Source organism: Vicugna pacos, chromosome 19, assembly GCF_048564905.1.
Source record: "Vicugna pacos chromosome 19, VicPac4, whole genome shotgun sequence".
Taxonomy (NCBI): Eukaryota; Metazoa; Chordata; class Mammalia; order Artiodactyla; family Camelidae; genus Vicugna; species Vicugna pacos.
The window spans coordinates 6,213,566-6,240,717 of record NC_133005.1 but is presented as its reverse complement, the minus strand read 5'-3'; the positions used below and the strand labels follow the sequence as shown (position 1 = coordinate 6,240,717).

Genomic DNA, 27,152 nt, shown 5'->3' with positions numbered 1-27,152 from the left:
GTGTCTAGACCAAGGATCTTAAATTTCAAAATAGGCATGTTTATTTCTTATTATAATTTTAAAGGAGTTATTTCAATTATTGTGACCATCTTTTAAAATATATATGTAACTTCTTAAAAATATATATAACCAAACAAATACATATGTATAACTTCTTATATAAAGGTAGTACAGATTTGTAGTAAAAGACAGAATCCAAAAGAAGAAAATACAAACCATCTTTTATCCTGCAGCTCAGAGATAAATTAGATTTTGTTGTTTATCCTTCAGGTCTTTTAAAATGATAAATGAAAACAACCACAAGTGCAGTCTTATAACCTGCTGTGTGTCACGTACCACAAGTCAGGAACAGTTTTTCTTGTCATTATATATTCTTTCATAATATAATCTTAATGGACCCAATGTTCACCCAAAACCAAATTGTTGAACTGTGAAATTATCATTGCGGATTATTCTCTGTTTGTTGATGAACAACACTTACAGGAAAACATCTTTATAGGTAAATATTGGTACACATCCACAATTTTTTAAGAATACTTTTCTAGAAGGAAGTGTTAGTTTTTCAAAATGCATACAAAATCAAGACGCTTCTGATAGTAACTGTCAGATCCGCCACAGTGTTTGCAGCCCTGCGGGTGAATACCATGTACTGAACAAATGCAGGGGGCACCATTCCCAGAGTCAAAAATATAAACACTGACACTTCTCACTAAGCAACCTGATCATCTTAGTTCTTTGGGGGCGGTGTAACAGAGAATCATAAACAGGAGTCTCATTAATAGCAGGCGTTTATCTCTTTTTACTGACTATATTTTTTATTGATATGTAAGAACTATTTGTATATTAAAATCATTAATCGTTTCAAATGTATGTTGCAAATAGTTCCCCAGTTTGTCATTTGTCATTTTTGATATTATTCTTTTATAACCAGAATAATGAGGAAAGGTAGAAATAAAGACAAAAGATGAAAGAAAATATAAAAAAAGAAAAAAAATAAAGAATGGAATGAAGGAAGGGAGTGGAGATGGAAGAAGAAAGGAATCAAAGTTAAAAAAAAAAAAGAAAGAAAAAAGAAATTCTTTCTAATACAAGAGAATGAAGTTGAAAAACAAAAAACTCGAAGACTTTGATTTTAAGCCTATGTACTTGATCCCGTAGGAAATCACTTTATTTCTTAGATCTATTCCTCAGACACTTTCTATGCAAAGCAGTTTACTTTCTGATTTGCGAAGTGTGGTAGAACGAAAGATGCTTTAAACCCCCCAAAGATACCTTAAACTCCAGAATCTGAGAACATGTTACATTACATCACAAGGAGGAAATAAGTTGAAATTAAGGCTTCTGATGAGCTCATCTTAAAATAGGGATGACATCCTGGATTATCGGAGTGGGCCAATGGAATCACAAAAGTCCTTAAAAACTGGAAGAGGGAGGCAGCGCAGGCAGAAGAAGAGAGTCAGGGAGACATGCCTGCGGGAAAATGTTCAGAGATGCAACATTGCTGGCTTTGAAGATGGAAAGAGGAGGCCACAAGCTGAGGACTGTGGGTGGCCTCCAGCGGCTAGAAAGTTAAAGAATCAGATCTCCCCTGGGCCTCCGGAAAGGAATGCAGCCCGGCCAGCATCTTGATTTTAGCCCAGTTACATCCACATGGGGCTTCTGACCTACAGAGCTGTAAGGTAATACAGTTGTGTTGTTTTAAGCACTAAGTGTGTAGAAATGTGTGGCAGAAGCACCAGTAAACTAATCCATCAGTTGTCGTTGACTAAGTAAAAGAAACACAAGAAAAACTGTTTACCCACTCTGAATTGTACAGTTTGTTTGTTTTTCAAATGGCACATATAGTGTATAGAAAAATCTACAGAGTGAAAAAATTCACAATTTTCTTTAATTATGAATATTTACAGGGACTTGGCACTTTTGTGTGCATTTGTACCCTTTTAATGTGTGGATCACATCGATGCTTAGAATTAGACAAGACGTGCTCTCTATAACGTGACATAAATGAGTTGACTGCCTTCTTAGGAAATGGGTGCTAACCATTTCCACTTGATGGGCCTCAAAAGCTACAAACACATTTTGCCTTCAATGAAAATCCAGTGAAGTGTTGCTGTAACCAAGCAACCTGAATGCTGGAACAAGCAGCAGGCAGAGACAGAAAGCAATCTGTCTCTTCAAATGGCGGGGGGGGGGGGGGGGATGTGGCAGGTGTGTGGCAAGTGCTGATAAACAGCAGAACAAATAGAGACCTGGGGGCACAAGCCTTGACGAAGCAGAGTTTGATCTCATTAGGAAGTTCTGATCAAACAGAGATAAGACAAAATGCTCCTGGGAGAAGGGAGGATGCTGGAGGCATCTTTACAAAGACCCCTACAAGGTGCTTTTGAAAGATCCTTGGAACATCCTGGGTAGACTGGTTTCTGTTCTACAGAAAACATTGAGGCAAACAGGAAAAAAAATAATAATAACTTTAGAGGAATAGTATATGAATGAAATAATTCCTAATAGAACACAGAAATCAGAATAAACATAAAAGTCAACAATAGAGTAGATGAAAATCCTCCAGCCTATATTCCACTTTACGTATGGACCTAACGTCTACGCTCAGCCACATGTCTTTGAAGAGCTGTCTGTCTCCTTCCCTTGCTGTTCACTCTGTAATTCTAGCAGTCATGCAACGACCCCTGCCCTGCTACCACCACTGTCCTTGCTGAGGTTATCAGAACCTCTTTGGTGAGTGGAGCGCGGTTACTGAAACCCGTGCACATTTGATGACGGCTCCACGTGACCCTTGGCAGCCTTTATCTTACCAGACTGGCCGCCTTTATCCTGTTGACCATTCTGTTCTCCACTTCTCTTCCTGCCAGTCCACTCTGGTACCCTCACTGCACACCGCCATCTCTGGCGGGGAATTCCTCAGCCATCTCCAACTCAACACAACTAAGATGAAATCCAAAATCTCCCCAACTCCATCTGCTCCCCACGAACCCTGATCTCAGTAACTGGCAGGTACCATCATGCATCTAGTTGGTCAAGCCAAAAGCAGCAGAACCGTGATGTTTTCTAAGCAGTGCCTTTTATTGATTTATTTATAAATTAATGAGGCTTGAGTGTTCCTCTTGACCAAAAACCAGTTGGGAGGAAAAAAAGAAAGAAAAAAAAAGTGTGGCTTTTTTTTTTTTATTATTATTATTTCTCCTCGCCCTCTCAACCACCTTGCAGAAAATAGATTTAGCAATTTGTTAGATTCAGAGGGTCCTGGTTTTCAACTTAATGGCAAGAGCCCCACTCTGTGAGGACTTCCTCTTTATCAGTCATTCTTCACTTAGAATTTCTGATTTGTCAAGTTTCCCAAGAAGCCATGAGGAAACGAGTATCTGCCCTACTTCATGGAAACCCTCAAAAGCTTAGAGCACTTTATTCTTGCTAATGATATTTCCTTTCTCTGCGAATGCAAATTGCTCCTAGAAGCCCTGGGTAATGCATTATTGAAAAGATAAGGGATACAGAAGAAGCCTGGGGTATGAAATTAAGCCTAAAGAGAGAGGACTTGGGAGCACACGAAATAAAAGGGAGAAGATCACTGTGATTGCTCCGCTTGACAGACTTGCCTGTCTGTGTGGGAGTCACTGAAATTTTGACAAGGATATTGTATGATCTATTTCAAGTGCCTGTCGTTTTGGTTTTCCCCCCTTGGGCATGCAGAGACTGCCTTAATAGCCCACAGTGGTAACTTTTTCCTTTGTAACCCACTCCTCCTTTTTCCATGCATCCCAGAGGCCTCTTTGAAGCTAGAGCTGGGCTCCACACATGAACACGTCCCTTAGCCACTCTAAGGGTCCTGGCCACGGACCATGATAACCATGCTATCCAGCCACATGATAACTGGGTGACTTTAAGCATAGAGAAAGCATACATCTAAAAATGAGAATAAGTCTTCCTTAATCCCAGCAACTCAGTGCTGCTTAGACATCCATCTGTATTCAACTTGGATATAGAGTGGGATATCGCCTATTTTTTTTAATTTATTTTTTATTGAAATATAGTCAGTTACATTGTGTCAGTTTCTAGTATACAGCACAATGTCCCAGTCATGCACATACATACATATATTCATTTTCATGTGCTTTTTCATTAAAGATTATTATAAGATATTAAATATAGTTCCCTGTGCTATAAAGAAGAAATTTGTTTTTTATCTATTTTTATATATGGTGGTTAACAATTGCAAATCTCAAACTCCCAAATTTATCCCTTCCCACCCCCTTTCCCCTTGGTAACCATAAGATTTTTTATGTCTGTGAGTCTGTTCCTGTTTTGTTGATGAGTTTGTTAGTGTCCTCTTTTTTCTTTTATTTTTTTCAGATTCCACATATGAGTCATATCATATGATATTTTTCTTTCTTTCTGGCTTACTTTGCTTAGAAAAATGATCTCCAGGTCCATCCATGTTCCTGCAAATGGCATTATTTTATTCCTTTTCATGGCTGAGTAGCATTCCACTGTATAAATATACCACAACTTCTTTATCTAGTCCTCTGTTGATGGACATTTAGGTTGCTTCCATGTCTTGGCTTTTGTAAATAGTGCTGCTGTGAACACTGAGGTGCATGTATTTTTTGGAATTAGAGTTCCCTCCAGATATATGCCCAGGAGTGGGATTGCCAGATCATATAGTAAGTGTATTTTTAATTTTTTGAGAAATCTCCATACTGTTTTCCATAATGGCTGCACCAAACTGCAATTCCCCCAGCAGTGTAGGAGGGTTCCCTTTTCTCCACACCCTCTCCAGCATTTATTGTTTGTGGACTTTTGAATGATGGCCATTCTGACTGGTATGAAGTGATATCTCATTGTAGTTTTGATTTGCATTTCTCTGATAATTAGCAATACTGAGCATTTTTTATGTGCCTATTGGCCATTTGTATGTCTTCACTGGAGAATTGCTTGTTAGATCTTCTGCCCATTTTTGGATTAGGTTATGTGTTTTTGTTGTTGTTATTAAGTTGTGTGAGTTGTTTATATATTCTGGAAATTAAACCTTTGTCAGTCATTTATAAATATTTTCTCCTATTCTGTATTTTCTCCCATTTTGTTTCACTTTTGGTTTCCTTTGCTGTGCAAAAGCTTATAAGTTTAATTAGGTCCCATTTGTTTATTTTTGCTTTTATTTCTATTTCCTGGGTAGACTGCCCTAGGAGAACACAGCTAAGATTTAAGACATCTCCTGGTTTTGAAAGATTCCCCTCTAGCTCACAAAATAGTACTTTTTAAGATCAGCTTGCATGAGCGTCACGTGGAGGGCTTATTCAAACACAGGGAGCTGGGTCCCTCCCCCAGAGCTTCTGATTCAGTAGATCTTTCGCGGGACCTGAGAATTTGCTTTTCTAACAAGTTGCCCAATGCTGCTGATGCTGCTGGCCCAGGGACCAGACTTCAGGCTGGGGTAATGTGGGGTTTTGCAGTCTGTTCTCATTCTTTTTACTTCTCCCCCAAAGACTGCATTAATTATGGGAACACGAGGTAAAGGAATAAGATAAATCCCAAGCCATTGTAAAACCCCTAGTGTACTTTGTTTTTCAAAGTGTGGGACTATTTGTTACTAAGAAATCGCTCCTCCTCCAAAGACAGGTATCTTTAAGACAGCAATCTTTCGTATTAACTCTGCCTCCCATAAAAGAAGGTGCGGGCAATAGACATTAAAGTAGCTTAGATGCTTCCCTGGGAAGGAGTTTCTGAAGTGTGCACAGCCAGCTGTTACTGAAAACTGCTTATTCATGGGAAACTGGTTGTTTTTCATCCGTGTTTTTTGATCAAAATATGAACTTTAGTCATGTTTGTATTTTCTGTGCAGAATTCAAGTAGATAACCTGACAGAGAGTGATGTAGAGAATAAAAATTGTATCCACCATGAAACTGACATCAGAGGCCCCTTAGGATGGAGTGGAGCCTTAGTCTCTGGGTGGTCCCGACCTTGGAAGGGAAGGAGGTTTCTGGAGTTGGCATTTCTGAACACACAGAACAATACCAGCTGATGGATTGCTCTCTATTTTGAAATGGTTATCACTTTGGCTAAGAACCATTTAGTTTATTTTTGTCCTCTAACAAAGCTGCATGATGCTCGAAGAACTGTTAAGAAGGGCAGCTCTCTGCCCATGCTCCCTCAGTCTCTTAACTGCTTCCAGATTTTGAGTGGCATGACTTCTTTTCTCCACAGACTTTCATCTTCTCTTATATGTTGTTTCTAGTCGCTGCTTTGTTAGAAAAAAATTTTTGCTAGAAATTTGTTGTATAAATATGATTCAAGTGAGCACATTACATAAAATAATGTTGAACTAAAGTGGATTTCATTAATAAGTAACAGCACATTAGATGCTTTGCAGACCAAATACTCTGCTTGATTTTAATACAAATATCAAAACATTAAGGCATGTATTTTTTAGTGTTTTTTTCTTTTTAGTAAATTTATCTCATAAAAAAATATTATCACTCAAAAGATGTTCTACTCTTCCTCTGCTTAAAGTTGTTTAATTTGGGAGATAAAGTTTAAATGCATCAACATGCTGTGTTAACCAAGATTCTCCAGAGAAGCAGAACCAATAGTAGGTATAAGGAAAGAGGCTTGTTATGAGGAGTTAGTTTCCACAGTTATGGAGGCTGACAAGATCTGCAGCTGGCAAGCTGGGGACCCAGGAGAGCTGGCGGTGCAGTTCCAAGAGGAGTCTGAAGGTCTGAGAACTGGGAGAGCTGATGGCATAGTTTCAGTCTTGAGACCCAGGAAGAGCCAATGTTTCAGTCTGAGTTCAAAAGGACAAAAGATTCAATGTCCCAGCACAAAGGTCGTCCCTCAGAAAGAGCTCCATCTTACTCGTGGGAAGGTCAGCCTTAAACAAACTGGATGAGGTCCGCCCCATTAGAGAGAGCAATCTGCTTTACCCCATCTACAGAGTCACATGTTAATTTCATCCAGAAACATCCTCACAGAAACACCCAGAATAACATTTGGCAAATGTCTGGGCACACCATGTTTCGGTGGTGCTGATACATAAAAGTAACCATCCTAGTCAGCAGGGAGCACAGAAGATCCTTCAATAACAAGCCAGAACAGATCACCTTACCCATAGTTCGTCCTGTACCTTCTCCCTTCAGCCATTCAGAGCTAGCTTATTGCCTTAAAAGCATCTTGACTATTGCTATCCAGGCGTTTTTAGTTGCTTTTCCCTCTATGGGAGGGTGATAACCCTTGTCTTAGTTTGAGTCCTCCCAGAAGCAGACTTGAAACAAAAATTCAAGTGGAAGTTGTTTATTTGGGAGATGATACTGGGAAACCCCAGCAGGGGAGTGCAGGAGCAAGACCAAGAAGGAAATGAGGCTGTAATGGTTAAGTTAAGATTCACGTCCATCACCACTAAGCCACTGAGGCGCTGTCCCGTGGCTGGGATTGGGGAGATTCTGGGAGACAGCGTAGAGCATGCTTCTGGGTTACGCACCTGAGAAGCAAGGGAGCTTACATGCAAATCCTGTCATTTCTGAAAGGCTGTCTTCTGTGAAGGAGGAGGGGAGTTAATTCTGTGACATTTCTAATGGGCTCCAGGCAAAGGTACCCAGAGCCTGGTACCTGGAAGTCAGGCTGGCAAACCACTCAAGTGTCAAGGAACAACAAGTGTAGGCAGGGCACCCACATCTTCTGGAAATGTACTGCAGCTTTTATTTCCCCATAGCTAACTCCAACGCACCCTTTGGGACTTAGCTTAAGCCTCACCTCTCCTGGAAACCATCCATAGTTCTTTTCTCTGACTTAGCTGCCTCTTGCCTGTTTCCCAGTGGAATCTGTGGTCACCTGCATCAGAACATCTGTTACTTCCTCCTCTCATGGTTGTTTTACTTTCCCACACTACGCACTTGTTTGGAAGCTCTTTGAGGGAAAGGAGTGTCACCTTGTGTCTCCAGGGCCTTGCATCGTTCTGGCACTTGGTGTCGGTCAATAAATGGTTAAGGAGTAAAAGCAGTGATGATAATGACATGATAACAGTAATAGCCAGCATTGGCTGAACGTTCCCTCTGTGTAAACACCTTGTGTGTATTACCAACTCTAGAAGAATGGTACTTTAATCATCCCCATTTTCCGGGTGAGGAGGCTGCAGTATAGGTTTACATAATTTGCCCAAATTTGCACAGCTGTGAATAGTCTGGCCTGGCAGTGAACCCAAGCAGTCAGAATATAGATCCTGGATATACTCTGAACTTCTATGTGAACAAATGAGTGAATGAGTGAATGAATAACACCTCAAGTCTGACCTTCCATCACCTTGGGAACATTCTGGGGCTGCTGCCATCAGTGCAGTCCATGAAGTTCAAACATCAGCTCTGAGGCCACATTTCCCCAGTAGCCCTGCCTGGGAGCACCTACGCTTCCTCTGTACCTTTCATAGCAGCACTGCCTTCTCTCTGATGTATGCTTGACTGCATCTGCGTGTCTTCGTTTTCTTACTATTGGTAAGGTTTTTATCTCCCCTAAGCCTTGTATGCTGTGGGCTACCAATGCACGTTTTTAGAAAGACAACTGGCTACATGGGGAAGAATCACAGAGATCTTTGACTTCTTTTATTTTCCCGTAGAAGCTGTAGAGATTCTTTTCATTGTGCTCTGAGATTCCAAAGAGTCTTTTGTCATAGAGATGGTTCTAGATATTTTAGACAGTTCTGGAAAATAAAATTCTGTTTAAACATATTGAGTTCCAACAGAGTCTGTTACAAGTTTACTGTGAAGCATTTTGAAAATCAATTGGTTAGAAATTCATATTTCTAAGAAATAGCTATTCTTCCTCCTAAAATTGTGTTGACAGAAAGGAGGAGGAAAGAAAGAAATTATGTAGAAAATCACTAATGTTTCTAACAATCTGAATGGAAGAAAATTTACTTCTTTAAAACTTAGCTGTACTCATCAAGAATTACCTATCTATAAACAACAAGGTCCTACTGTATAGCACAGGGAACTATATTCAATACCTTTTAATAGCCTATGATAGAAAAGAATATGAAAAGGAATATATATATATATAACTGAATCGCTGCTGTACATCAGAAATTAACACAACATTATAAACTGACTATACTTCAATAGAAAAAAAACTTTCTAACACCTCAAACTAAATGCATTTTCCATTTCTACTAGTATATTGCTAATCTTCATTAATAATTAACACGTAGTGCCATATTGAATAAATTTGGCCAGGAAGTTGCAAATCTTTACTGAGCCCTCACTGTTTACAAACTATCTTCTAGAAACATGCTTCCTAATATGTAGCAGATACTCAGAAAGTAACAGAATTTTCCAATTTGGCTAATAAAAAGTCAGAGAAAAGTAAAAAATTTTAAAAATCAAAAACTGAATTTAGGAGAAATTTTTTTATTGATTCTAGTGTACACTCAATTGCATTAGATGCTAGGGGATATAGAGGAACACAAGACATGGTCTTTGTCTTTGAAGAATTTACAATCTGGAGATGGGCCCATGGTGACAGACAGGTCAACAAGTGACGAGGCTGTGGGGTTTGATGGTAATAATAGCGAATATTTAGCTGTCCTAGTGCTTTAGGTGGTATTATCTCATTTAATCCTCATAACAATTCTATGTAGGAGGCGCTATTATTATCCCACTTTACAGCTGATACACCTGAAACTCAGGAATATTAGGTAAGTCTCCAAGATCACACATCTAGAAAACAGGCAGGTGGAGGACCATAATGCAGATCTCAGCCCAGAGGTCCTTAAGGTCGATACTCACAAAGCAGTAAACATAAGGTACCAAAAAGAACACTATTCATTCACACTCGGGTGGAGCAGGTGCCTCAGCTTGGCCTGGAAGGATGTGTGTGGATCGAGATGGGGAAAAGCGCTGCTTCCAGGACTGAGGCAGGTGGAGGAACCTAAAGGAAACCTTAGAAAACAGGGAAGCGTCAAGTGTTGTCACACAGGCAGGCAGCAGCAGGAGTGGAACAAGGGTGCTGAAACGGAGAAAAGTGGCTGGGACCAGACGTCATTGGCCTTGAGTGTCAGGGCAGAGTCTAGACTTTTCTCATTAGGCAGAGAAGAGCCACTGAGCGGTTGGGAACCACATCAGGGCTGTGTTTTCAGATTGCTTTGGCAGCTACATGGAAAAGGATTTGGAGTCAGGAGTGGGAAGAAGAGGAGAGCAGTCAAGAAGCAAGAAACCAGGAAGGCAGATGGCCCTGAGAGCTGGAATTTGGGTTGCGATCATGTCACTAGAGGAGGAAACACGGAAATCGGACAGGAATTGGCACTGCCTGGATATGCAGCACATTTAACAAGAAGAGATGATAACACGTAAGAGTTCAAGGAAACAGACACACCATTTAGAGAGCAGGGGGAGCACACGTCCGTGTCCGGTTGAAGGGGTTTACACTGGCAGGCGAGATGAGGGGGCTTAATGGGATGGGGCATCTGGTGGGGGCACTGGAAAGTACATGGTTGAAGGTGTAGCAGACAAGAGCTTCCCTGGTGCAGGGCAGGGACCGGACATTGTGTCAGCCTCTCACCAAATGGGGATGCTTGCATTTCTCAGATGCCTGACATGAGCATAGACACCTTTAATGAATGCAGGAAGTGTGGCATGTAAAATCTGTGCTTCTAATTTTTTTTAGGAATTGAAATAACCAAAGTGACCACATGTAACTTTCATAAGTAAAACAAATTATTGCATATAAAGTTTGTGATAAATATGTAATATTTCTTAAGGGAAATGTAAACCCCAGATGTTACATTGTGCTCTAATGTATTCACTTTCTTCCTAATTTGGCACGATAATATAAGACTTAGAAACACATGATTTAACTCTCCCTTTTCTACTGAGTTTTTTTTCTTTCCTTTTTTTTTTATTAGTCAAACAGGAGAATTCTGGTGTTTCTAGCTTTTATATGAGTTTTTCTTTTGTCTTTTCTATTTTTCAATAGATGATAATGAAGAAGAAGAAGTGGACATGAAGGAAGATTCAGGTATTAAATTTATGATTTTATTCTTAGAGGATAGGCAAGGATCATTTTGCTGTTTGTGTACATGTCACATTTTTTAAAAAGACAAAATAAGGCTAGTAATATAGAAATGTACACTCACGTTCATAGAATAAGGATGTGGTTGTGCTGTGCTGTCTCACAGCTAACACAGTCACTATATTTAAACATTAAATTTGACTTTGAGCTTCCTGACAGCTAAGGTGAAAATGGAACATGATGTTGTAATTAACAGAGGTGTGTAGCAAATCACCCCCAAGACTGAGTGGCTAAAACATCTATTTATTAAGTTGATCTGTTCTGTGGATCAGGACGGAACACAGCAGGGCTGATTTGATAACACTGCTCCACAAAATCTGGAGCCTCCCCAGAAAGACTCAGCACCGGGGACTTGTTCCCTCACATGTCGGGCTGAGACCTGAGCTGGGGCGGTTTTCTGAAACACCTTTGCACGGCCTCCTTGTGTGACCTGGGCTTCCTCCCAGCGGCCAGGTTCCAAAGTGGTTTCCCTAGACGAAGTGAGTGAACTAATCTGACACCCGTTTTAAGACCAGTCTTCAGGAATCCCCTGGGATTCCTTCCACCGAGCTCTTTTCTCTGGAGCAGTCATTCACACGCCTAGCCAGGCTCAGAGGAAGAGCGAGTAGACTGTTTCCCGATGGGGAACACTGAGGTTCTGCACAGTGTGTAGGGCCTGAAAACCGGCTGAGATGGTCTTTGGAAAATGCATTTTGTAGATAATGATATATTGCTCTCATTATCAGAAAGTAAGATGCATGCTTACTCCTCAAGAAAGACCAGTGTTTGACGAGGGGACTCTGGTGCTTAAAAGCATCGGCTCTGGCCTAAGGTCACCGCCCAATACGAACTTGATAATGAATGATGGATCAGCAGGCCTGGATTCAATCCTGGCTTCTCCATTTAATGACCTTGGGTGAGAGTTTTCTCTATAAGCCTCAGCTCACACCTCTGGGGCAACAACACTTACATGCAGTCTTACTGGGGGGATGAAATGGGACACCATATCTGACATAGTAAACACTCGATCGATGATTGCCTTTTTCACTCAACATATGTAAAAGATACTAGAAGGTTTAGGACTTAATTCTATGGGATGAAAGCTCCATGTTCCTCTTTTCAGTAGCCTTCCTGTCCTAGGCATGAAATGGAGCCCGTTTTCAAAATTGGACTAGGTATCTTAGAGGGAGGCCCTAATTTTGTGTCACCCGTTTGCTGCCAGAACTCCCTACAAATCACTACCAACCTGGGTCTGAGCAGCTCCCTGAACAGGGAGCTCTTTCAATTATGAGACAAACAATCTCCTTGGGCAAGTGTTAGTTAAGAGCATCCTTCTCCTTGTAAAGTTAAACCTCTCTCCCTCGCCTGACCTCCCACTCTCTTGATGGAGGAGTAATGCACATTCCTTTCCTTCATTACAGTTCACTGGAACAATGATTGTAGCTTCTTCCCACTCTTGTCTGGTCTGAGCTTGTCTGATTTTGTTCCTGTGGTCTCCCCAGGGACATGGATTCAGAGGGCATGAGAAGCAGAGGGAGGGTCTGAAAGTCAGGGGCAGGGGTGCAGGAGGTGGAGGGGGCACGATGCCACAGCTGTCGGTTCCCTGCCTCGTCCCCCTGGCCTTACTGCTGTTTCACAATACCAACAGCTGTCTAAGGAAAGTTCTGGTGACTCTCAGCTGAGTGCTTTTCTCTGTTGATGATAAGAAACTCAAAATACCAGGGAAGTTAATTTCTCCGGAGCAGCGCTCTGCCGAGGCTGGCCAAGGGTTTATTGATCAACACGCATTCAGGGCACATCTCAGGCATGTTCTAGTCCAGTGCTGCCCAGTAGAAATAAAACATGAGCCTCAAACGTGAGCTTCACATGTAATTTCATATTTTTGAGTCGTCACGCTGAAAAAGGTAGAAAAAACAAGTGAAAATAACTTCATATTTTATGTAACATAATATCTCAAAAATATCAGCATTTCAACATATAATCAATATAAAAATTATATTAGATATTTTACCCTCTTCTTTTTTCCACACTGAGTGTTTAAAATTTGTGTGTATTTCACACTCAGATTTCAGGTGCTCCCTGGCATTGTGTGGCGCGGGATTGCAGGATTTTGTGCCCTCACCCCGAGGCCCCCAGCAGGGCTGAGCCCTGATTGTCCGCAGCAGAACTTTCTCATTAACACACTAAGTGGTGCTTGCCCTCCCTTTTCCTGTCTCACTTCCCTGCTCCCCCCTGGTGCTTCCCGGGGATTATCTGTCAAATTAAGTACTTGCACTCAAACCTTTGTCTCAGCGTCTTCTTTTGAGAAAATTCAGCAGGAGACAAGGACTCTGCTTCCTTCTTGTAAAACATAAAGCCCAGGGCAAAATTTCAATTAAAATATAAATTGCTAAACTCACACATAGGGTATCTTGTTATTTGAAAGAACTAGATGTTGAAAAAAGACCTGAAGTGGTCACCCTGTCTTAGATGAAATTTCAGGAAGTTAATATTAATGCTTGCACTTTGCATGCATCCTGCTCACATGAGTATCCTTGGCGTGTCCTTCAGCCACGGGGAGGAGTGCCCTTTCAGCCAGTTCCAGGGACCTATTTTGCTAAGGATCATTTGCCTAAAGTGACATAAGTACACATTTCTAGGCAAAGGGAGTTGACTTCTTAATGAGATGCAGCTAGCTCTCCGAACCACTGAGGGATTTCCGGGAAATCGTTATTAATGCCAATGCACAACCCATAAGGTTGGAGTCAGCATTTGAGCTTTGGGGGCCTTAATTTGATCATCATTTCTGATTTCAGTCCCTCCAAGTGTCCTGGAGGTTTGTCTCCAGCAGGCGGCTGCCGCTGCTCACATCACCCTCAGGGGCTCAGAGGCGCTGAGCCCCTCAAGCAGGACAGCTGCTCTACATCCCGTGAGATCTCAGTGCTGAAATCACGGTGGGTTTTGTGCCCGATGGGTCCATGGAGGGCCAGCTGGTCTTGCCGAGTATTGGTGAGCTGGCTGCCTTCCACACAGTCCCTCACTCCAATGTGCTGGTCCCTGAGAGTCTGATTCAGCCTCCTAAGACCATTCACTGCCAGCCTGCCCTCTGCCCCACATCACGTCTTGTCCTCATGCAAGTAGAAATGCTGGAGGGATTTTAAGAATACAGTGGACACTAGTGAAGTGCTGTTTAGTTGAATCAGAAGTCAACAAATGCTGATAAATAATAATTTGAACATCAGATACCAGGGAGATGCTAGGAAATGTAACTCTGGGTGGGATGGGAGGGGGCAAATTTAAAGAGTTTGCAGATTTCTTTGGTATAAATACACCTACCATGTTCAAGCTACCAAACATGAGGCCAGCAAACATATGAGTTGAGGAGAGAGAGGAACAGTCAGCTGGTGCAAGCTGTCCCCAGTACCCCCAGCACACCTCTGCCGAGCCAGGTTTTAAATGAGCATGCACTTTGTGCCGATCGCTCAACATACATGAACTCAATCTTAAGACACGCAGCAACTCTAAAAAGCAGGGACTGGTGATATCTAAGGCTTAAGGGGGATTAGTTCCTTGCTTATGTGGCAGAGACGGAATCCAGGTGTGTAGGTCTAACCCCAAAGCTCATATTCTTAACTCCTGTGCTCCGGTCTCCAGACTCAGATAGTCAGGGGAGGCAGGAGTGTATCAGATGGTATCAGACAAGGTCATTCTCAAGGAGACGCTCTGCCCCCTGGAGGTGGTAGAAACCGACTAAATTCCTACGATCCTTTTTAAGTCCTTTAATTCTTTTTCTTAATCCTAGCATAGTCAATGTTTCCCCACGGCCTTCCATGTCCAAGACCAGGCACTCTTGAAGTGGACCCCAGCCCAAGCTCCAGGGACAGAAAACCAGCCGCCCTTGTGGCCGGTCAGGATCACAGCTGAGCTCCTTGGCGGGCAAAACCACGCTCTGGGCAAAACTCCAGCGTTGCAGCCTCTGCCAGGAACAGAGGCAACACAGACACTGTGATACTCTGTCAAGGAGAAGCCTGGGGTGCTTCTGAGGACTGTTCCTCCAGCTTCCCCAGGCCCAGAGGGAAAATTGTCCCTGCTGAACCACAGCAGAAATACGGGCCCAGAGGCCCTACGTACCAGTGGCTTTCAACTGAGCGTCCCCATGGGCATCATAAAGCGATCCTATACGGTATTACAGACAACTGCTCACACCTAATGTGTGCAAATGCCCACTGGCCACCCCAGGAACGCCCTGCAACTTCCTCAGAAACACAGCAGTAGCTCTTTTGGGGTATGTAAATAGCTCAAAAATGTGGGCAAGTAAATGTCTTTTTAAATCTTGCCCACTCCCCAAGAATTTCTATTTAGGTGGAAAATCAAGAATTAAGTATTTAATGCTCAAAAGCTCATTTTCAGGAAATGCTGGCTTGGAGTCGCACTCCCAGCACTGGGAATGCCCCTCTCGGTCCCAGGCACAGACGTTGCCTGTCAGGGCTGGAAGTGTTAGAATCTTCTCCCAGAGATATGGCAAGTGTTGCTCTGCTCATTTTACAAATCCCTTTGAGCCCAGCCTCTGTGCTTAGTGAGCTGTTCCAAGCATCTCATTTCTGTTTTTACTGAACCTATTCCGAAGGGTCAACATCCATCTCACACCTGTGACAGAAATTTGGAAAAGTTGCTAATGTAGTCGTTGGCAACATTTTTCACCCCGGTCGTGGTAACGACCTTAGATGTGACTGAGTTGCAACCACAGAAAGGCTAACCTAGCACCCAAAAACCTTTATAGTCCATAATGCCAAGGTTTTTAATAGCACATCTATCAAATGCATTTGTTTTGTTCTGTTCCTTTTATAATAAATGGGGAAAGAAAAATGAGTCACCATAACTCTGTAGTGTAGTTTTAGAATCCTGGCATAGGTAACAGCTGCTAAGAGACTGAGAATTAGACACCAACCCCATTATAGCGAGGCTTTAAAGAAAGGCCTGGGTGAAGGGGAAATAGAATTTAGAATGAAATTCTCAAGACAGTGCGAGACACCAGTGACCCAAGAGAGATTAGAAAAGACAGGTGCCCTTTTCTCCTGGAACTTACATTCTCAGGGTAGGGGGTGATTGAGGAGGGAGACATACAATAAAGACAGAAACAAGGGGACAAGATAGTTTCAGATACACCAGGTGATGGGTTTGAGAGAGATTTTCCTTGTGGGATCCCTTCAGATTAAGTAGTCAGGGAAGGCCTTTTTCAGGGGCTGAATTTGATCTGAGATTAAAAAATGAGAAGGAGGTAGACATATGAGTATGTGTGTCAGAGGAAAAGAAGAGGAGCAGGTGCAAAGGTCCTGAGGTAGGAACCAGTATAGAACAAACTGAAGAAATGACTGAAGGGAGCTAACAAAGCTAAAGCCAAGGAGCATGTGAGAGATGAGACTGATATGGTAGGTGGAGCTCAAGTACCATATCCTGAGCCACAGAGCTGGATTTGGATCTTATTCTAAAAGCAATGGGTTTTAAACAGGCAGCAACGTGATCTGGTTTATGTTTAAAAGATAACTCTGGCTGCTACATGGAGAATGGATTATGGGGAGATTAGACAGCCAGAAGTTAGAATTCAAAAGGGTTGTTGTAGTAACCCAGGTAAGAGAGGCTGCTGGCTTGGACTAGAATGATGACTGCAAAGGAAGAGCATAGAGGATGAACATGGGATACACTTTGGAGCAGAGCTAATGGGACTTATCATGGTGAGACTGCTTTGTTAGAAAAGTAATTGAAGAGAAATATTAAGGATAATATCTCATTTATTGGCTTAAGTTTCCGAGTAGACAATAACACCCTCTCTTGAGATGTGGAATACTGTGGGGAGAACAGGTTTGCAGGCATCAAGAGTGTTGCTCTGGCTGTGTTGTTTGAAATGCTTCATGGGATTGTTTACATAAGTTTGAATGCCTGATGGGAGCTGAGTAAAGGGAGGTCATTAGGGCCGGGAAGAGTGGGGCACAGTTAAATACTGGCCTTGAAAGGACAATGGGGAGGTGGTAGTTACAGGACCCAGGAGACAGACGGCCATGAGGAGAAGGCCACCCAAAAGGAGCCATGACCTCAGATGGAGGGAGACAGTCAGCCCTTGAAGATACTGGTCGTCTGGGAAACAAATGCCCTGGGCTCCCCGTTGGCTGAATCTATAGGAAGCCAGATTGCTGGGGAGTTTGTTGGTGTGGTCCAGAGAGACCAGTTTCCCAGAGTGCTGTGCAGGGGGCTGGGGGAGGGGAAGGGTGGAACATGGATCTCCACGGGCAAACAGAAGACTTCAGTCCAGATGCAAAACAAGATGCCCTGTGGGCAACTGAAGACATAAGCTTGGAACTCCACAGAGATCAGGACTGGAGATAAAAGCTAGTGCCTAACAAAGTGTCCAGTATTCCAATGGGATGAGTTTCAGAGAGACTTTTCCTAAACTGTCTTCAGAATTTAAATTATTAGCCTCCTTGGATAGACTTGGTGGGGAGTGGGACACTGAGAAAAATGGGAAGCATAATAATTTAATCAGGGGCATGTAGAAGTTGTTAAGAATCTGGATTACCAAGGAAATCTGTTAAATAGAAGGAGGCTAATTTGAAACCCCCCCTCATCCACTGTCCCCAAAAGAGAGAAAGTTGCAGCTACTTTGAGGACTAAGACAAAATTGCACAATGACAACTGTCAATTAATGCATGAAGTTTCAAATTAAACTCTCCTGGAGAAAAATAATAATAATAATTTATGGTTGTTTCATGGAGAATTTTTTACTTAAAAAAAAAGCACTTATGACTTCACATTTGTGTGAATGATTAATGATAAAAAAATGTTTCCGCTTAAGCTCTAGGTGTAAGTCCATGTTCATTGGAGAAGCATATGTCTTTGCCAAAGTTAATTGGCAAAACTCAGCCATGATGACAGATAAACCTGCAATTAAGCTTCACTGTATGTGTGGGTTTACTAAAACAAACAAACAAACAAAAAACAAAAACAAAAAGTTTAAAGTGTGAACGTAATTTTGAACCCTACTAGTAAATATTTAAATAGGAACGTATTGAATCTTTGTCTTTCCAGAGGGGCTAGAGCCAAAAGACCTCTCTCCACCCCACAAGAAGAGCAAAGCCAAGAAGCCAGAATGCCCCAAAGACTCTAACGAGGGTAAGTCTGGTTCCTCCTTTCTTTAAAAACATGATGCCGTGAAAAGAAATGTCTGTTTAATTTTTAAACTATATCTAGGCTCTCACGTTCAGATATTTCTAAGCATTCAAATGTAACCTGGCAATTCTTTATCCTTTCTGAATATGTTTACTGTCCTCTGAATGTGAAGACAAAATAATCAGATTCAGGTTTAATTTGTGAAGGTAATATTCAAATGTGAAAAATTATTTTCTCAATGTGATGGACATTCCGTTCTTGGAAAGTGCGAAGTTGTGGGTAGTGCTTACCAGTTAGGTGCCCTGAGGTCACGTAAGGATGACGGTCCAGGTCTGTGCATGTCTCCCTGTCTTATTGGTACCATCCGATTTCCTCATGAACACATTCTGAGTCCAGAATCAAACCTTGGGTGATGGAAATGCTTCCCGTCTTCAGTGTTCTCTTCCCCTTTCTAGAAACCAGTGTGTCTTTGCAGTTATCCATTGCATGGGCAGGCCCCACTGGGCTCAGTTTTATGAAGAAATGGTGCTCTCTCTTACTTACAATACTAGTATGCTTACAAGACATGCAAATTTTTCATTTAAAATGTTATTTTTAGGTATTTTGAAATGTGAGCCTCTAATCTAAGGGTATGCATAAACTCCTAAAAGGGGGGTGTACTTATGTCACCTACTTTCTTGCTTGGAGCCGCACTTCATGCCCTGGGAGATGGAGAGTATGATGCTACTGACGGCGTCAGCTTGGGTCTTTGGGGAAGGACACGCCAAGACGAAGCAGAAGTGCAGGACACACACTGGGTGAAAGCTTGTGAAGGATAAAGCGGGGAGGAGCAGGGGCGGGGGCAGCAGGTGAAAGGGGAAGAGGAGAAGAGGCAGGTGAGCTGGGAAGGGCCTCAGTCCGCAGTGCTTGTCAAGGACTGGACATGGCAGGAGTCTGGCATTGGGCAGGGATGGCTGGGCTCTGGGGTCCCCTTCCCCTGCTGGCTCGCTGGCTGCAGGCAGCTTGGGGAGAAAGTGGCACGCACACCGTGCTGCAGGGATCCCAGAAGTGTGGCCGCTGGATGCTGTCAGCTGACTTCACTCCCAGCAGCAGGTCCTCTCTTGAAGGGAGACCCAGGGCAGCTCACATCCATGACCGCACAGCATCTGTGTGAGTGTCGGCTTCTAAATCATAAGTAATGACGCTCCCTGCACCCTAATCCATGTTCAGAACCAATGGAGAAGGTGAAGCTGTAAGAAAGTTGAAATCAAAAACCATTGGCTTCAGCCCTAATGAAGTTAGACCAGAGCATCTGGTTGCGCTGCCCCCAGCAGGGTTTCCTAATGCTGGGTTTCACTCCTGGACATGAAAGACTTCACCTCTCTCCTTATGAGCAAGTACTGCTGTCCAGGGTCTGCCTGGACAGAGGCTGCCCTGGTGAGCCTGTGTTATTATATAGGGAAGAATAAACCAGGACACGTCCCCTCTGTAGCCAGCTGGATCTGAGAGAGACCAGATAGTATGTGCAAAGGGCCTGGGCCAGCTCAGCTTTCCACTAGTGATGGCTGTTATAATTACTGTCGTCAGGACCATGATAAGGTGTGCACTGTCCTAATTCATTGAAATGTGCATGGAAGTTTAAATCATATGGAGAAGAATGCTTAGAACCACGGAAAAGGCCACCAGCTCTGTCTAGCGCAAGGTGACAAGCTTTGTTAGGGTCTGATTGGGGGAGTAGCTAGGGTTCCACCTGCTACTATTATTAGGTCATTTCCAGGGCAGTGTCTTAAAGGCCATGATTGGGAGATGGATTAGGGGCAAAACAAGTGTTGCCTTTTCCCTGGAGAGTCTCTACCTCACTGAGTGGTTCCCATCACGTGCATGACTCACATCAAAAGTTGTTTTCCAGAACCTGCGTCTGCTGTCTTTTCCAAGTGTCACACGGGGGCTGTAAACTGCAGCAAGCCTGTCATCTTAGTTAACAGGGGGATCCTTCCCCGTTATTTCTTCAAATGTGTGAAACCTTATTTACTTCCTAAATAATCTACCTTGCTGAGGAACATCATTTCATAATCCTAATGTGACTAAGTAACATGGCTTCATCTCACCGAAGTATGAGATCACAGAATCTGCTCTGAGTCACACAAATGCCATCCCCGTGGACTGTTACCGGGGGCGTTTGGTCTGTGGTGTCGTGATGAACCATAAAACCATTCCCTCCTCAGAAACATGGGAACTGTGCATTTGTTCCTAAAGTGCCTTCAGAGACTTAGAAGTAAACGTTGCTGGGAAAGGAGTGAGGGAGGGAGCATAATCTGAGCTGCCAGTGGTGGATGATTCTGCGACGGGGCACTCATTGGTTACCAGTGTTTCCAGAATAAGCCATGTCCTGAATTCAGGTGTTGTGTTCTTGCATATGTCTCACTTGGTCTCATAATTCAGTTACAATCATTCTTTCCTACTGGATATTCAAGTGAACTAGTGTATCACTGGGCAGAAGGTAATGTGGATCATGACTTCTCTGTAGTCTTCTCATTTAGGTTATCCATCCTTTTCCAACTTGGTCATCTCTCTACCAATATTTTTTAGCAAGAGAAGTTTCTGGTATTTTTATTTAGAGATCACTCAGCTTAATTCCCCATCACTGGCCTTATCTCACTTCTCTCCTACCTTTGGTTCCCGGCCTCCAACCTTACAGGTACCGCTGATCATCTCAACCCACCCTGTAACCTGCATTCTTGGGCAGGGCCATAGCGTAGGAACACAAAGTCACTTGGGTTTCCCAGCATATATAACCATAGAACTGTATTTTTGATCCAGAAGAAGAATTTTGAGAGCACATGGTCAAATTTTCTCATTCCACAGAACTGGTTTTAAAATAGACTCTAAATAGTTCTTTAACTTGCCCAAGTCCATGTCGTTTGTTAATGTCAAAATCTTTTCTTTTCTGTTTTCCTTCTTCCTTCCTTCCTTCCTTCCTTCCTTCCTTCTTTTCTCTCTTTCTCTCTTTCTCTCTCTCTCTCTTTCTCCCTTTCTCTCTTTCTAAAACACAGTTTCTCTAATCGTTTTCCCTTTCTCTCTTCTGGAAATTAGAATTAGTTTTCTTGAAGGAGAAAATATCACCATGATTATAGCTTTGACTGAAACTTTATTGCATCAGCAAACATTTTACTGAAGTATGGAACATCAAATTTAAAAAGTCAAACAATTTCTAAAATTATTTATTTGTGTTGTTTATACTGTGGACTCTAAAGTTTTATTATCATAATTTTGATTGAAATTTCATGGACTGCAGTATGCTTTGATTTGACCCACTGCAATGCAATGCCAAGAATGAGATGATTAGCAATTTTATACTGCTAATTTATGGTCTGGCATCTGATACAAATGATAATGCTACCCATAAACCAGCAACTCATAGGCAAAATTGTTTGAAAAAGAAACGCCTGGTTAACACCCATTCCAACAATTCTAACTCCCGATGATTTAGATCAGTTTTATTTCTTATGAAATATTTAATTGAAAGAATATCATTATAAAAAACTTAGCACCTATTAAAAAAAAACATGATATTTCTCACCTTCTTTCCTTCATGCTTTGCGAGTGAGTCCTCTGGAAGTTTCGTTAGTGAAAAATCTCTCAAGCTTTGTCTGAAAAGTGTTATTTTGTGCTTTTCTTTTTTAAAGGCAATTTTACTGTGCAAAAATTCAAGGCTAATGGTTATTTTCTTGCAACATTTTAAATATACTTGCCCATAGTTTTATCAATTCTGTACTTGTTAAGAAGTAATCTTTCAGTCTGATTGTTGTATCTTTTTTCAGGTGACTGTCTTTTCTCTCTGGCTGCCTTGACAATCTGCTCTTTATCTTTGCTGCTCCTCAGTTTTACTATGATGTGCTTCTGTGTGGGTATCTCTTTATCCTTCTTAGGGTTTGTTGTGCTTCTTGGATACGAGAATGGGCGTCCTTCATTAGTGCTGAAAGTGTTTCGCCTAGTGCCTCACCAAGTGTTGGTTCTCTGCTACCTTCTGTTTGTTCTTTCTCTGTCCTTCATGACTCAACCTACCTTTCTGTTTCACTATGACTCTTTGATGTTTTCTGTTTTATGGTTTTGTTTGTTTGTTTGTTTGTCATTCAATTTGCTAATTTCTCTTCAATTTTATTTACTCTGATGTTTAACTCTTTTTTGAGTTTCTTATTTCAGGTATCTATAATGTCCATTTTTACAGGTTTTATTTGGTTCTTTTTTCAAATATACCTGATCATTCTTTAATTAATACATGAAATGTCTTTCAAAAATAATCTGTATCTGAAATTTCATTATCTCCACTCTGTGTAAGTCAAATTCTGCAGTTTATTTTTCCTGAAGACTCATGCCTGTGGTTCTTTCCTTCTACATTTTGTCTTTTTGACCACCACATTCATTGGATTTTTATTTGTGGGAATTTTTTGAAGTTGGATTAAATGCTTATTTATTTTCTATTTGTTTTCTGAAATACCTAAAGATACTGCCAGTTTGGGAACACCTTAAGCTACATATTTGGCTCTAAGTTTTATTTTTTGTTTTGTTTGCTATTTGTCCTCAAGCCCACATTAGTGTGTGTACAATTAAGAATCTCAACAGAGAGTTGTTCCTTCCTTTTTTCCTCTCCAACCAGTGCTAACACTGAGAGAGCAAATTTCCCACTATTTTCAGAACCAAAGCTTGGGCCCCCATTTCACCTCACATATTGGCTCATTCAAACCCAAGTTCTAGCCAGTGTTTCTCAATGAGTAGTCTTGTACCTGCATCACCAACATCACCTGGGAACTTGTCAGCACTACACATTCTAGGGCCCCATCCCAGACCTACTGAATCAGAAACCCTTAGGTGGGACCCAATAATATGTGTTCTTAAAAGCCCTCTGAGCATTCGGATGCATGCTCAAGTCTGAGAACCACTGTCCTAGGGTCTAGACCATATGGGATTGGCAAATGCTTCAAAGCAAACAATAATCTCAGTGCTTGCTTACCAGTCTTAATTCAATATCATTTGTCGTTTCTGGCTTCTTAGAAGTTCATTATAAAAGCACCAGTTCAGCCACGTATTCAGGAACCTGGAGGTCGTCACTCTAAGTGAAGTGAGGCAGAAAGAGAAAGAAAAATACCATATGAGATCGCTCATATGTGGAATCTTTAAAAAAAAAAAAAAAAGGACAAATGAACTTATCTGCAGCACAGTAACAGGCTCACAGACATAGAAAACAAACTTATGGTTACCAGCGGGGAAAGAGGGTGGGAAGGGATCAATTAGGAGTTCGAGATTTGCAGACAGTAATTACTATATATAAAATAGATAAACAACAAGTTCATACTGTACAGCACAGGGAAATATATTCAGTATCTTGTAGTAACCTATGGTGAAAAATAATATGAAAACAAATATATGTATATTCATGTATGACTGAAGCATTGTGCTGTACACCAGAAACTGACACAACATTGTAAACTGACTATATTTCAATAAAATATATTAAAAATTAAATTTAATTTAAAAGAAGAATCAAATGGAGAGGTAGGGTGATAAATAGATTAGATGATGATTATAGCGAGATAGGAAGAAAGAATACATAAATGGTAGATACACATATCAATAGATATCTACAAATACACATATAAAATACATATATACATATCTACAAATGCATATACATACAAACCTACATATATAACACATAGTCTGGAGAGATATGTATCAAAGTGGCCTCAGGAGTTATCTTCTAGGAATGGAGAAGAGGTAGGGGCAGACTTTGCAGAATGTAACCTTCAACTTTCTTAATTTATGTATAATAGAAATATATATATGGCAAGAATTATTTTATATTTATAAAACAAAAACATGTTTTTATTAAAAAAACTTAAAAGATTTTATGCTTCTCAAAAACTCAGTGGCAAGTTTAGAAGGGGAATTTTCTCCATACATTCGACTCTAAAGCCGCCAGTGGTTTTCGGTGATGAATGCTATTTTTCCATCGTATTTTCACAGAAAGCATGAGCGCTTTGACTCTTGCTGTACAATTGCTTCTACATAGAATATTCAACAGGCCTGCATGTGGTGCTCATTCTTCAGGAAACCAAGCCCTTGCAGTGCTAAATCAAGCAGCTCTCTACTGCACTTTAAAATATTAATGATCTCTTTTGTCAGAAAAAATTATATGTGGAAACTAGAAAGTACCACACAAGTGTGAAGGATCTAATGTGGCTATCAGAAGTATTATTATTACCGTTTTTTACTAAAAATAATTTTTTTTCTGCATCCATGAACTATTGGTGGAATGCACTTTGTGTTTCTTGAGAGGCAGAATTTTCTCTCTGCCTTATTAAGTTCTCTGCATATTAAAGTACCATGTGATGTGCTGTTTTGTGAGGGGCTGGACAGAAGGGACATTCTCTCTTTTAGGATGCCATGCAGCAGTTCATGCATGATATTCATAAGCATGATCTTTAATTTAATTTTTTTGACAAGCGCAGTGAAGGGTAAAATCAGGCACTCATCATTTTGACTTTTTCATCACTCAAACAAGCTCAGTGATTGACCAGCTTTTCAAAAAAGAAAAAAAAAAGAAAAAAAGCAGGACTGAGGAAAAGGAAAAGGAGCTTTCTCATGAAGAAAAGTGTTGTTTTATCCTTTCGACCTGAACATACCAAGAATTTAAGCAGAATGTAAATTTCTATGGTAGAAATCAGAATACAGTAAAAGCCAGTGTCACCATCTTGCTTTAATTGCAGTCTTTGCAGTCTGCTTGAGTCAGGGCCACTCTGAGCTATCCCGCTGCCACAAATTGGTAGGAGGACCCAAGAGTCTATTTCATTTTCAGTCGCTCTCTCCACATTTACCCATCAGAGCTGTGGTCATGACCACGATGTCCTGTTTCAGGGTCAGTCTAGGATTTTGAATGGGACTTCGAGCATGTGAGCATTGAGGCATTTTCCACAGTGAGAAGGGCGGAACCTACCTGCCGCATAACCGTGGGTCCCGTGAGACCCGGAATGACCCTATTTGTACCTGCTGTCCTTGGCACAGAATTAGCAATGTTCCTTTCACTCTCGGAGGTGACAACATACAGCCCCTCCTACCCCTAGAGAAAGAGTTCAAATAGAGGGTGGACATTTGTCATTTGTGAACTTTTGAATGATGGCCATTCTGGCTGGTGTGAGGTGATACCTCATCGTAGTTTTGATTTGCGTTCCTCTGATAATTAGGGATATTGAGCATTTTTTCATGTGCCTATTGATCATTTGTATTTCTTCCTTGGAGAATTGCTTGTTTAGGTCTTCTGCCCACTTTTGGATTGGGTTGTTTTGTTTTTTCTTGTTAAGTCATATGAATTGCTTATATATTCTGGAGATCAAGCCTTTGTCAGTGTCATCTTTTGCAAAAATTTTCCCACATTCCGTAGGTTGTCATTTTGTTTTGTTTATGGTTTCCTTTGCTGTGCAGAAGCTTGTAAGTTTAATTAGGTTTCATTTGCTTATTCTTGCTTTTATTTCTATTGCTTGGGTAGACTGCCCTAAGAGAACATTTCTGAGATGTATGTGAAATAATGTTTTGCCTATGTTTTGTTCTAGGAGGTTTATTGTTTCTTGTCTTATGTTTAAGTCTTTGATCTTGTGGTAGCTCACAGCAAAAAAGAGTATGACAATGAATATATGTATGTTCATGTATAACTGAAAAATTGTGCTCTACACTGGAAATTGACACAACATTGTAAACTGACTAGAACTCAATTAAAAAAGTTAAAACAAAAATAAAAATTAAAAATATATACAAATACATAAATATTAGAAATAAAGAAAAATAGCAAATATAAAAACAAACAAACAAACAAAACAAATAGGGCGTGGACAGAGCTCTCCATGGCCAGGTTCTATTTCCTACTTAGATGGTATTTCTAACCGGAAAGTCAGTTTCGTCCTTCAACGAAGGAGAAATACCTACCTTGTGGACTGTTTAGGGAGATTTAAACAAGGTGATATCTGGAAGCTACTGGAAGTAATCTCTGGACAGAAAACCCAGTGAAAGAGTATTGAATCTGAAACAGGAAGAGCTCCCTCCCACCGAAAACTCACCTACCTTGTTTGTTCACGTGTGAAATTCCTTTCAATGTGAACAAAATAGTTTTGCAAGTAGAGGTAAGATTTTTAAATGCATTGAGTGAATCTCACAGCTCGCTAGACTTTTTCCTCTTCCCTCTCCCTCAGGTCTGCTCAGCGCCCTGCCTCCCTTCCACATCCACTCCTGCCCCAGACGGACTTGCTCCCAGTCTGTCTTCTCCTTCCTGGTCTCGTTCCTTCAAGTCAAGATTCCCAGGAAACTAGTCCTCCCTCCATGTTCATACAGCCTCTCTGCCCAGTCAGTCCTCAGCCTCCACTCACTGCCTGTAAAGCTTCATAAGGGGCACCAGGTTAGGTCAGGGGCATGAGGGAGGAGGTGAGCTCTGATTATTGGCTGTTAGCTAAGACCTGCCTCTGAGACATCCATTGTCCAGCCCCAGCGTCTCTGGAAGTTTGGTGACTCGGCTATTTCTGTAAGATGCTGGAAACAAGGATTTCTCTTCTGAGGCTGGGTCCTGTTCCAATTGCCTGTGGTCTTGTGCTCTTGGATTAGTGTTTCTTAAACTGTGGCCAGGAGAACCCCTTGGAGGGTCCCCAAAGCCCATTCAGGGGAGCCACAAGGTCAAAATGAACCTCACATTAGAGCTATGCTCTCTGAAGTCTCCATTTCACCTGGAACATGGTGCACATGTGTCCCCTGGGATTGTGCAAAGTAGTCATGGTGCCACAGAGGTACCGCACGGCGTCCTCCCTCCAACCACACCAGCCTAGCTCCCACCACCCAGATACAGCTTTTCGAAGTATTCACTCCGCATACTTTTGTTAAAGGCCTGCTATTTAACAGTGTAGGAACTGTTCTAGGTACTGAAGACACATACGCTCTTCTTTCTTGG

At 41.5% G+C, this 27,152-nt stretch overlaps 1 protein-coding gene across 3 annotated transcripts in view; it reads left to right on the top strand.

The window, feature by feature from the left end:
• MACROD2 (mono-ADP ribosylhydrolase 2) overlaps window positions 1–27,152 on the top strand; it is a 1,889,921-nt gene that overhangs the window by 1,724,632 nt on the left and 138,137 nt on the right. For all 3 annotated transcript variants that reach the window (XM_072943799.1, XM_072943800.1, XM_072943798.1), the window contains exons 10-11: window positions 10,973–11,014; window positions 18,107–18,190. In XM_072943799.1, the coding sequence (XP_072799900.1) occupies window positions 10,973–11,014; window positions 18,107–18,190 (126 nt within the window). The remainder of the gene's footprint in view (window positions 1–10,972; window positions 11,015–18,106; window positions 18,191–27,152) is intronic.